Source organism: Podarcis tiliguerta (assembly GCF_965153285.1).
Source record: "Podarcis tiliguerta genome assembly, chromosome: 14".
NCBI classification, from domain to species: Eukaryota; Metazoa; Chordata; class Lepidosauria; order Squamata; family Lacertidae; genus Podarcis; species Podarcis tiliguerta.
In genome coordinates, this window is record NC_139547.1 from 29,809,767 (window position 1) to 29,822,661 (window position 12,895).

Below are 12,895 nucleotides of genomic sequence, written 5' to 3' on the forward strand. Positions count from 1 at the left end.
GCCCACAGCTTAACTGTGGGCCCTCACTTTTCCTATGCCTAGCTCAACAGTGGAGCATTTGCTTCGTATTTTTCCCTTTGTATTTAGCCTGTTGTAGAATTGGGGGTTAGTTTTTGCTGCCCAACTCACCAAGGGACTCTGAGTTCCCTAAGTCCATAATGGGTCAGAGATGGATGGAGGCAGGATCCAGTGAAAGAAAGGCAGATCTTTATTTTTCTGTTACAACAAAGCCACTGCCTCCTTGTAAGGTGGTGAGAGATCCAGAACAAAGATGTGCAAGCCCCTTTAAGGACTTTACACATTGCCCAACCCCTTAGCCAAAGACCACCCTAAAAACATCATACATACATCAAGAACGAGGAGGCCGTCTACAACAAAAAAATGAGAGTGAGGCTCCTCTCCTGCCTGCCAGGATACCTAATAACCTTTTAACTAATTGCATTACAGTGGAACCTCAGGTTGTGAACGTGATCCATGCGGGAGGCGACTTGGCGCTTCTGCACATGCGCTGAAACCCGGAAGTAACCGGTTCCAGTACTTCCGGGTTCAGCGCGTCCGTAACCCAAAAACGCGCAACCCGCAGTTATCGCAACCCCAGGTATGACTGTACCTGGGCAGTCTGAGCACTCTTTTGAGATGGTAAATACTTTAGTTCTTGAATCCAGGTCACTTCCTATTCATACACAAAATACCCCCTTAAAATGGGATTTGAAGGATTTGAAACTGAAACTACTATTGGGAAAGGTTTCTCTTCTAATATTTTGAGTCATTAGGAGAGCCAATATAGCTTCTGGGATTGTTCTGTGTGCTAAAATAATGGGCAATTTTCTCAGGAAATATTTCCTAAATTTTGAAGGGTGAAGGATTGGTTTTCTGTGGAGTGTGTGTCTGATATGTGTGTGCATCCTAAAATTATATAACAACCCTTAAGCAATTTTAAAACCTGCAAAGTGGAAAACCCCAGGTTCAAGCTTTCATATCTTTGGTAAGGCTGGGAATTTCCCCAGCCTGACATCATAGGGAGCCTCTGGCAGCAGTCTTCAATACTGTCAGGCCTGAGACCTACCTGTAATTCAAATATGCATTGGGAAACCCACTTGACACTTAACATCTTAGATCAGACCATGACCCAGTAGAGGGGGACCCCACCAGCTGAAGACCAAAGGTGTCAATGATACTGAGCTAAACAGGCCCAGTGGCCTGACTCTGTAGAAAGCAAAGTGAAAGCATGTGAAAATAAAGACCTATACCTTTTGGGGAAAAGGTGGCCTAGCAACCCTCATAAGGGAAGGGCTTCCTGAGTCAAGGATGTTTGTCACTCCTGCCCCGATTTAGACTGTGGCTGCATACATCACCATCCATACACCTAAAGCACATCTCCACCCCTCACAAGGCCACAATTCCCAGCCCCCGGGATTATTTCTGCTCCCTGTGTGTGTAAACGTGCCTTTTAAACCCATGTTGTTGTGTATGTGTGTACGCATCATGTGGGTAAGCTCTTCGCGTGCCGGGGGGGGGGGCTGGATCGCGGGTGGGTGTGCGCGCTGTGTGTGAGGGATGGTGGTGGTGTCCCCACAAGAGAGGAGGAAGAGAAGAAAGTCAAACGACGACGACACGAGAAAACAGCGCACGAGAGCCGCCCGTCGTCGTCCTTCCTACCTTCTTTGGTCTGAGCGTTAGTGATCTGGAGGTCGCAGTCGCCGGCCTTGAGCTTCTCGCGGCCCATGATCTGGCGCTTGAGGTCGCAGAGCGAGATGTGGAGCCCATCGAAGGTGACCGTGTCATACTTGAGCTTCGAGGAGAACTTGTAGTGCACGCAGGACATGGCGGTGGAGGGGAGGGAAGGACGGGGGGGCGCTACGCGGGTGGGGGATGGGCAGGTGCCGAGACTACGGCGGCGGCGGGCGGGGAGGGAAGGATGCCTCGAGGGAGAAAAAGGGCCGCGAAGGGCGTCCTCCCGTGAGAGGCGGCGGCTTCTTCCTCCTCAAAGGCCGCCTCGTTCCGCCATGGTCCTCCGCGACGGCAGCAACGGCGGCTCCCGTCAGGCGTTGCGTTGGGCCGGCTAGGCCGCCATCATGGCGGCGGCGGCTTCCTAAAACTCCTCTCTTTTCCTCTTCTCTCCTTCCTTCCTCCTCTTCCTCGGTCTCCCTCCGCTCCTTTTCTTTCCCCTTCTCCTCCTTCGTCGTCGTCTTCGGCCTCGGCCTCCAACTCCTTCGCCTCACAACGCCGCTACCGCTCCTCCGCTCGATGGGGTTTCCCGGCCAGCGACCGCAGGGGCTGCGGAGGGAGGGAACGGCCGCTCCACGCACAACAGCAGCGCAAGGCGCAGGCGGTCCCTCCCCCCTCCAGGGTTACTGGTCTGCGCATGCGTCACAGTGCGCCACCTTCGGCCTCACGTGACCCTGCGCATTATGACAAAGGAAAAGGGCGGGGGTGGAAGGCAGGGAGGGAGGGCAAAGAAGGAAGGAGAGCGGTGCTTTCCGGGCTTAGTCCTCCGCCTCCTTCTCCTCGCCTTCCCCTCTCAGCCGCGTGACCCCCCGGGGCTCCTCCCTCTTAAAGGCGCAGGCAGCAAGGGCAGGGGGGGCGGGGGGCCTTCTAGGAGAGAAGCCGAAGATGGTGGATGGGGAGGAGGGGGCTGACTTTGGAGGCACGCAGCCCTCTTGCAGCTTTCAAAGATATATTACAAGGATACCTATTTAAATTTCGCCCTGTCTATTGTTTATTTTATATAAAAGTCTAAAATATGGAATATACACATTTTTTAAAAAAATCAGTCCAATATATGAAAGATACGCACAAGGATACAGTGCATATGTTTAGATACAAGTATACATGAATTGAATTAATGGACTAGTGAAAGAAAGTATGGTGAGTGGGGAAGCGCAAATCCTTGCCATAAAGAAGGGAAGTACCTTTTGTTGCAGGAATTTATGTATTGGGGGGGGGTTGCCCCTCCAGCAGATATCATGCACAAGCAGCCCACTACCCAAATCAGCACAATCACTTTTGTGACTTTTGTTATTTGTCCCCACAAAACATTTCATCACAGTTTCTTCCTATCTATTCAAAGGGCCTTTGCTGCATGATACCAAATGTTAAGAATTCACTGATAAATGTGTCTGTGTACTGGCTGTGCTGTAAACCAAATCTGCCCTTTTCCCCTTATGGGGTATCCAAGAGCCCATATAGAGTCCTTACGAAGGTTCCCTATTGGTAGGAGAAAATAACAGAGGCCAACCAGAGAATATGGAGAAGCAAAGCAGCTAGTAAGCTTGATCTTTATTGATCTGTTGCAACAGGGTGCTTCCCTCACACACAGGAAAGGAGGAACCTAGAACAATGGTGTGCAAGGCTTTGTATAGACATTTTAAATTCCCTGCCCTCGAGCTCAAGACATCATACATCATACATACATCACAGAAGGGGTGTAACCCAAGTCCACACCCCACAAACACCATATCTACATCACAGAAAAGGTGTTGTTGTTTTTCCTGTCTGCCAGGTTACCTGATTGCCTTTCCTGATAGTCTGTCACCCATTAAAATGCTGATTACTCAATTCCTGAGCCAATGGGAAGGCTCCCTGACCCCCCTCCCTCCTTGCAGGGAAAACATTTGCCCAGTTCAGTTAACACTCTGATCTCCATTTCCAGACCTGCTTCTAAAAACAGAAGGGAACTTTTTTAAACATGCCTGGGGGGGTGGGGAGACACTGTCACCCATTAAAATGCTGATTACTCAATTCCTGAGACAATGGGAAGGCTTCCTGACCCCCCTCCATCCTTGCATATTAGTTTGTAACAGAACAGAAGGATTTATTGCCACTGAGTTGACCCACAACCTTACACTCAGTGGCTCTGTTCACACAATCAGTTATTGGCTTAATATGTGCAAGTTTTATTGCATGTTAAGAGTATGTGTGGGTGCTGCATACTGGAGTCCAGCTCCTTTGCTTCTCATGCTTCACTTCTGCCTTGCCACAAGCAGGGAAACTTAACCAGCTGCTTAACCAGCAGCTAACCATCATTTCCTGCTACATCCATAGACTAGATGACTCTTGGGGTTCCTTCCAACTCTATAATTCTGATTCTATTTTATTATTCTGTGATCAACTAAGACCCTGCTTATGCAAAAGGAGGAGTGAAGGAGCTTTGGATGGGTGCAGAAAGCACCTGCATGGCTTACAAAACCAGGATTTGATCGGGCAGACAGAAACGCAGCCAATGTGGATGTTCACGGGATGCCCCCTTGTGGCTCTCCTTCTCTACTGCAGCCCCTGGAACCTCATCACTGTGCTAGGCATTTGGCTACATTGGAGAGAGAGGGATGGAGCAAGCACTTTGTGGAAGGATGTGACATAATGGCTCATAGTAGCAAGATCTTTGCAATGAATATACTGTTGCACACCTCTCCACTCTCTGAGCAATGTGAGATTTCAGGGCTTCCAAGAGCTTGCCCAGGGTTCCTGTTTCCTTTTAGAATGAGGCACAGCGGAGACTGCGGTGTTTTTATGATAGGTGGTGTTTATTTACACGTATATACAACCTGTGTCAGAGGGGTTCGTAGCATTAACACCCAAAAAGAGTTTTTTTCTCCCAAAGCTGCAGCCTCAGATTCAAACAGAAATCAAGCATTGCTCTGACTCTCTCTCCAACTTGCTGCTTTACCTCTAGGTCACATCACTGCCAATTCTCAATTCTAAACTCAGGCTTTGTCCTTCTAACTATCTCTCAGTTGAGTTGTCTTCTTGCTCAGAGCCCCTTTCCTTTGTTTCTTAATGGCCCAACACCAGTGCTCTTTTTCTAGAAAAAGAGGTGCCAGAATTCACCATGAACTTCTCCCTTGTGCTATTATAATGGCCATGTCGCCCATCTGAGATGTGCCGGAATTGATTTCCACTGAGTTATGGCTGAAAAAAGCCCTGCCCGTCGCCCAGGTGATCATCTAAACACAGGAAGCTAGTCTGGGTTATATTTTAACCCTTGTTGGACCCAGGGGTTAGAAGGGTTTCACATATAGCCTACTTCCTCCCCGCAAACTCATAACAATACTTGGTTTTAATTCAGAGAAGTTGCTGGGCTTAGATGTTTTTTGTACCTGAAGGAACAAGTAAAATCTATAGGGAGACTACCCTCCACCAACTCTGAAAGGGTCCATTTGAAATGGCATTAAATGCTGGAGATAGGAAATGCCACTCTCTCTGAAATTTGCTGTCTGGAGGATTTGCCCAATGTTAATTCAGCAGATGTGACACAGGTGCCAGCACACCTGGTCAAGCACCAGTGGGCTCCTCTCCTGTACTTCAAACTGCATAGAAGCCACTTGGGCAATTATGCAGTGTAAATTAAATTAGCAACAACAGCAGTAACTTTGTGCTCTCTTACAGGCTTGGCAGAGAGAGAGAGAGAGAGGAGAGAGAGGGAGGGAGGGAGAGCGAACACTGTCTAGGGAGAAAGACAAAAAGGAGTAAAGGAGAAAAGTTGCCAGGTGGTGCATAGAAGGAGGGGTCTGCAACAATCCTTTGAAGGGGAGAAGAGGAGGGAAGACTCTTTGCTCAAGACACACGGGTAGAAAGCAGCCTCCTGAGAGGCCTCCAGCCTCCAGGAAAGAGTTGTGATGTCCCACCAGAGCAGAATATTCATTTTAATCTTATTTAAGGAGGGTGGGTGAGTGGCAGGAGTCAATGTGGCCACTGAACCTTTCCTGGCGACTTTGGAGCATATTGGCATCCATTCTGACAGAGGACCCTAATTCATAGCTACTTATATTAGATTCTGTAAGTGGCATTACAGAGTGGCAGGTAACAACACAATTAAAAAATACAAGGTGAGCTCAAATGGTAAAAAGGAGCTGTTACGTGCCAGCAAATACAGGCTGCACAATGCATGTTGATCTGAAGCTGTTGTACAGCAAACATCCTTCTCCAAAGGATCAGACTTTTTGCAACAGGAAAATGCCCTGGAAAGTGTGGGATAATAGCACTTGCACATCTAACATCTCTGCTCACAAATCAGAATGAATGCTTATTAAATAGCCAACACTGTCTGTTCTTCTGAAAACAAGTCAGGATGAATGCTCAGAAACCAGGTTGTCTAGAAGTGCACCCCACGCTTCATGGGATTTTAAAACAAAACAAAACAAAACAAAACTTTATTTTGAAACAAGCCCCCCCCCCCCCAATTCTGCAGCTGTGTTCTGTTCCAAGAGGCACAGACTGGTAAACATCAAGCTTAAAAATGTAACACTGAATTCTCCACTTTTTGTCTTGGCCTCAGTGCTTTAGCTGTAAGGAGAGTTGCTGTCTTCCAGGACTTTGAAAAATGGCTTTGCTCTCCTGCTTGATCTGCATTTCAAACAGAGTTTGTGGGATGCAATCCTGTGTGGCGCCTTCCCACAACTGGCCAGCAGTGGGCACTGGGAGGCAACGGAAAATGTTGCAATCTCTTGATGCAGGCCACGAAGCCCAGCAGACTTTCGGTGTTTGACTAGCCAAGCCCTTGCTAGCCTACCATTCAAATGCAACCCTTTTTCCTTTTGAATTTTTCCAGCCCTGAGGAGACAGAGCACACAGGTGGTCTGATAGCTGCTAGGAAACTGCAGGAGCCAGCAGGAATGAAGTTGGCAGACAGAGCCCAACCATATTTTCTAGAACTCCCAGTCTGGGAATCTGATCAAGACTCAGTTTTTCTGGCTCCCTGAGCCCCCATGAATGTTGAGGTTAGGGCAGCAAAAAAAGTCAAATAAACACATCGCTGTGGTGGGTGTAAGGTTAGACCTGTTCACCCACATGGGAGACCCTCTAGATTGATGATTTATTGCAGGTGATATTCTGACCATGTTCTTGACACAATAACAGCCAGTGGCGTAGCGTGGGGGGTGCAGGGGGGCCCGGCCGCACCGGGCGCAACATCTGGGGGTTAGGGTTAGGGGGCGCAAATCCACGGGTTAGGGGGCGCAAATTACTTGCCTTGCCCCGGGTGCTGACAACCCACGCTCCGCCACTGATAACAGCAGTTCTGATTTGTTACGCTTTATGAATTGTTCGTTGCTGTCTGATGGGGGCCAAAGCACAAGAAAAGTGTGTGTGTGTGGGGGTGTTCGTGTTATGAAAAGTTATGAGATTTCAGCACGAAGTTACAGAATGTACACTGACTGGTAAAGTGGCAGTTGACCTGAGATGAAGCGGCCGGGGGCAGGGATGTCCAAGAGAGCCTCTCGCACCCCTCTCCTTGTTCTGCTGCAACACAACAGCCCTGGAGTGTTGCTACTGGGTCTTATTCTCAGATGGTTGCTGCTGCCACCCTCTCACTTACTCCCGCAGCCCAGATGGGAGGGGTCCTGGGATGTACCAAAGCAGTTGCTAACCTGCACTCAACTTGCACTCAAGTGTAGCCTTGTCCTAGTCCAATAACAAAGATGTTTGCTAGTTTACCTGGCAGACCCTACTAAACTTACTAAAACCCAGGAACTCTGAGACCAAAACACCCTGCATTCCCCAGACAGCTTCTTTATAAGTTATTCAGAGTGTAAATGCAGCCCACATCCCCCAAGTCCCTCCCAGATCTCAGAAGTGTATGATGAAGGTGCCACGGTTGCAGGTTCGATCTCCCTATGTGTGATAGGAATTTTGAGGTCTTAGATATATGGTAATGTTCATAAGTGTACCAACCAAGCACGTACATAGATCAGCACAGGAAGACCGACCTGAAACTATTTTGATTCCCAAACTAACCAAATGTTTTCCCTGCAAGGAGGGAGCCTTCCCATTGTCTCAGGAATTGAGTAATCAGCATTATATAATGGGTGACAGACTATCAGGAAAGACAATCAGATAACCTGGCAAACAGGAAAAACAACATTAAAATTTCTGTTTTAGACCACCTTTTCTGTGATGTAGCTATGATGTATCTGGGGGGTGGTCTTAGGTTACACCCCTTCTGTGATCTATGTATGATGTTTCTGGGGGTGGTCTTGATCTAAAGGTAAAGGTAAAGGTACCCCTGCCCGTACGGGCCAGTCATGATCGACTCTGGGGTAGCGCACCCATCTCTCTTAAGAGGCCAGGGGCCAGCGCTGTCCGAAGACACTTCTGGGTCACGTGGCCAGCGTGACAAGCTGCATCTGGCGAGCCAGCGCAGCACATGGAAACGCCGTTTACCTTCCTGCTATAAAGCGGTCCCTATTTATCTACTTGCACTTAAGAGTGCTTTCGAACTGCTAGGTGGGCAGGAGCTGGGACCGAACGATGGGAGCTCACCCTGCCGCGGGGATTCGAACCACCGACCATACGATCGGCAAGTCCTAGGCACTGAGGTTTTACCCGCAGCACCACCCACGTCCCTGGTCTTGATCTACAGGGTGGCAATTTCAAAAGTCTATATAAGGCCTTGCCTGCCATTGTTCTGGGTTCCTCCTCTTCTCCTGCAGGTGAGGGGAGCACCCTGTTGCAACAGATCAATAAAGATCAAGCTTACTAGCTGCTTTGCTTCTCAATATTCTCTGGTTGGCCTCTGTTGTTTTCTCCTACCAATAGGGAACCTACGTAAGGACCCTATATGGGCTCTTGGATACCCCATAAGGGAAAAGGGACAGATTTTACAACATATGCGACAGCTGCATATTCCTGCATTGCAGAGGGGTGGACTAGATGATCCTCAGGGTCCCTTCCAATGCTACAATTATATGCTTCTATGGTTCTTGCAACATTGATCCTAAACTGCCACTAGCATGAACTGCAAGTGTCTAGGCATGTGTGGATTATAGGTCTTTCATCACATGAACTTCCCTCCCCCTTTGTGGGCAAGCAGTACGGAACGTGGAATTGCATATGGCCAGCCCAGTAACATCATAAGCACAACTCAGTCACGAATGTGCAAAATAAAGGGAAATCTGGAGGAGCCCCAAGCACCCTGAAGGGGGTGCAGGTCCTTCCTCCTTGGTCCTCAGACTCATCGGGTGATGAATGGGGTAACCAGACACTCTTTCTCAGCTGATCTGCATGGACCAGGGAGGAGAAGGGGCTGTTTGAGTGTCTCTGTGTGTAGGAGATTGCTGTCATACTTTAAAAAAGAGAGATTTTTTTTTTGAAATATCAAGCAGTGTATAAAGGCTTTTAAATAAATAATAAAGAGTTACCATGGCTCTAACCGAAAAGGGGCTTGCTGTGAGGGGCAGTCAATCTTGCTACCCCCCCCCCCCGTGATGGAAGCCAGAGCAAAACTCTCTTGGAAAGCCTGCTGTTTCAGTTTCTGAACAAGGCAGGACTTCTGAACGCCAGACTTCAAAACACTTTTTAGATCTAGCTGTGAAAGAATTCAATTTATTTCATTACTAAATGCTTTATTTATAGTATTTGACCGCACATAAATAGCAGCAGATGTATAATTTGTCAGGGGCAATTTGCTGGCGATGCGGACAAGACATTTCAAAAATTAATTGTGCTTGGTGGGAATGTAAATATATGTTTTTTTCTCTCTCCCTCCCAGCCCATGTATATTATAAAAAAGGAAAAGGAAACCTGCTTCAAAATGAAGTGTCATTCTGCACCAAGGAAAGTTCCTGTCTTCAAAGGCAGCCCCACATCGAGTGAATTACAGCAGTCTAACCTAAAAGCCACCCAAGCCTGAATGATAGGGGTCAGGCCTCTCCAGTATCTTGCCTCTATTATCAGTATCAAATCTACCAAGGTGGATTTGGGATCTTGGTCCTTCCAAGCCGTGTAGCCTGTGGCTCCCTACATTTGGCTTCCCTTTCAGTTTCCCATTTTGTTATGTATTTATAGTGCCAAAGTAAACGTAAAGGGACCCCTGACCATTAGGTCCAGTCGTGACCGACTCTGGGGTTGTGGCGCTTATCTCGCTTTATTGGCCGAGGGGGCTGGAGTACAGATTCCAGGTCATGCGACCAGCATGACGAAGCCGCTTCTGGTGAACCAGAGCAGCGCACGCCATTTACCTTTCCGTCGGAGCGGTATCTATTTATCTACTTGCACTTTGGCGTGCTTTCGAACTGCTAGGTTGGCAGGAGCTGGGACCAAGCAACGGGAGCTCACCCCGTCACAGGGATTCGAACTGCCAACCTTCTGATCGGCAAGCCCTAGGCTCTGTGGTTTAACCCACAGCACCACCCGCGTCCTTTTTATTTATAGTGCTAGCATGTTGCTTTTCAAGCCAGGCCTCTCCAAGCATTTAACATACACCTGTAGCTTTTCAAAGCAGCTGACAGACACATTTATATATATGTATAAAAAAACCCAACCACTGCCAAGAATCAATCTGCAAAAGTGCAGCATGCAAAAAGTAGGCTGACGAAGTATTTATTTATTGAATTTATGTATCACCCCCTTCCTCTTGAAGGAGCCCAGGGTACCAAGTAGTAAGGGAGGAGCAGCTGATCCTTGGCGGTCAAAGGATCATAGAACACAGTCCACAGTGCTGGGAGAGAAGCAGGAGTGACTGTGGGGTGGGGGGCATTGCAAGAATAGCCATTTCCCTTGAAGCCATGTCTTTATATGGATGGGTTTGCACTCCCTATTGGTAGGAGAAAATAACAGAGGCCAACCAGAGAATACTGAGAAGCAAAGCAGCTAGTAAGCTTGATCTTTATTGATCTGTTGCAACAGGGTGCTCCCCTCACACGCAGGAAAGGAGGAATCATCCAGAACAATGGCGCGCAAGGCCTTATATAGACATTTTAAATTCCCTGCCCTGGAGCTCAAGACCACCCCTCCATACATCATAAATACATCACAGAAGGGGTGTAACCCAAGACCACCCCCAACAAACTTCATATCTACATCACAGAAAAGGTGGTGTTGTTTTTCCTGTCTGCCAGGTTATCTGATAACCTTTCCTGATTGTCTTTCCTGAGAGTCTATCACCCATTAAAATGCTGATTACTCAATTCCTGAGACAATGGGAAGGCTCCCTGACCCCCCTCCCTCCTTGCAGGGAAAACATTTGACCAGTTTGGGAATCAAAATGGTTCCAGGTTGGTCCTCTTGTGCTGATCTATGTACGTGCTTGGTTGGTACACTTATGAATATTTAACATATATCTAAGACCTCAAAATTCCTATCACAACTGGGAGAACTTCAGAAATTCATTTAGATATGTGAGCTCAGCTGTTCAGCAGCCCCTCTGCCTGAGTGATAATTCCTGGCATCCTGATACCTGAGTGCCAGACAGGTAGCCATTCCAGAAATAACAAACCCAGATGAAGACAAAAGGGTGTAATTAACTTGGCTGGGGAACAGGGAAATGTAAATATCTCTTTTGTTACACTTGATGGGTGTTCGGTGGAGGGCAAGGGGAACCACGGGGCAGGGTCCAGGATTCTCAGATTATTGCCACCAGACCTCCCCTTTCATGATATAACCATGATGTATTAGTGATGTAGTTTGGGTGTGTGTGTAATATGGGGATTAGCAGCTAATAAAAGTTTGGGTTCTCTTTTGTTCGGGGCTTCCATCTTGTTCCACCTTGTGGCAGGTGGGAGTCCTGTTGCGACAGGCTTCAGTAAAGACCAAACCTACTGGCTGCTGTTTTGCTCTGGTATTCCTAACTGGTGTCCTTGTTTTTTTTTGTCCATGGGAGCCCTCAGATTTCTCCGTTAACAGTTCCGTTAACACTCTGATCTCCATTTCCAGACCCGCTTCTAAAAACAGCAGGGAACTTCTTTAAACATGCCCAGTGGGTGGGGTGGGGTGGGGAGACACTCTAAGAGCAACCCTTATGGTTTTTGGGTTAGAGGAAATGTCCGTCTGTGCTCAAGAAAAGATGGTGGGTGATTATCAGTTGGCAGGAAGGTGTTGCGGGCTCTTGATTTATTCCGAAACATTGCCTGCCTGCCCCCCAACCACCTTCCAAGCCGAGCCATTGCCTGCACCTGTTTAATCTCCTTGTAGTGTAAGTCCTCACCAAATTACAGGTAATTCTTATTCCCAGAAGGGGATGGGAGGTCTGCACTTTTGTCAAAGGTCAGCTTTCTTTGCCCCAATTTGCCTCACTGTGCATTGTGTAAAGGTCTTGCGGGAGAAGAAAACAACCCACCAGCCATGTGGCTGCTTCTTAAAAGTAGCCCAAATGGCAGCTCAGTCAGCACAGCACAGAACTTCCCTCTCACGTAGCGATGGATGCAGCTGTCAATTCCTGCTTCTCTCACTTTCCTATTTGCCTCATTCTAATTTGCCACATTTCCGCATCAGTTAGCAATATATTTTTTTAAAAGGTCCTCATGAAATTTCACCGGCATCTTAGTGTGCACTTCTGCTCTTGTATGCATTTTTTGGCAAATAATTTCCCTGGACATTCTGTATTTTTCACCAATATATGCATTAATAAAGACTCCCCCCAACTTGATAATCTGACAGTGCTGATACTTTGTACTTGGACTTTGCTGTTTTAACCCATGTGCAACTGCATTCATTCTATGTGCCTGTTTTTCATCCTTTAATTTTCATCTGTTGTTATAATTGTTCTCTCTGTTTTATATAAGTTATAACATGAAATTAACCCCACCCCATACATGCCTTTTTGTGCACATTTCTGAGTTGAATAATTCTGATGCAAAATTCAGAAAAGTGTCAATTTTAAAGGATGGTTGCATTTCAGTCCGTCTGCTGTTTCCGAAAGTGCAGATTAGGTGGTATTGCATTAAAATGTGAATTTAAAAAAATCTACCCCACACTGCTGTCTCCATTCATCAATATGTGCTCCACTTCCAGAGGCCAAATCAACTCTGAAACTGTCAATCTTGTGGTAGTCTAATGAGAGCTACTTAGCTCCCAGCCATGGGCAAGCAGAAAACCCACCTAGTTTTCATGACTAGATGCAGTTAAGCCTAAACAGGGGCAATGAAAATAAGTGTATATTCCCCACCCCCAACCTCTTAGGCTT

The 12,895-nt window shown here is 47.4% G+C and overlaps 2 protein-coding genes across 4 annotated transcripts in view; one reads left to right on the forward strand and one right to left on the reverse strand.

The window, feature by feature from the left end:
- Positions 1-2,516, reverse strand: part of RBBP6 (RB binding protein 6, ubiquitin ligase) — a 30,240-nt gene extending 27,724 nt beyond the window's left edge. For all 3 annotated transcript variants that reach the window (XM_083413957.1, XM_083413956.1, XM_083413955.1), the window contains exon 1: positions 1,660-2,516. In XM_083413957.1, coding sequence (XP_083270083.1) covers positions 1,660-1,825 — 166 coding nt within the window. In that variant the 5' untranslated portion in view covers positions 1,826-2,516. The remainder of the gene's footprint in view (positions 1-1,659) is intronic.
- The window catches only part of ERN2 (endoplasmic reticulum to nucleus signaling 2), a 269,302-nt gene that overhangs the window by 190,396 nt on the left and 66,011 nt on the right, over positions 1-12,895 (forward strand). The gene's annotated exons all lie outside the window — the stretch shown is intronic.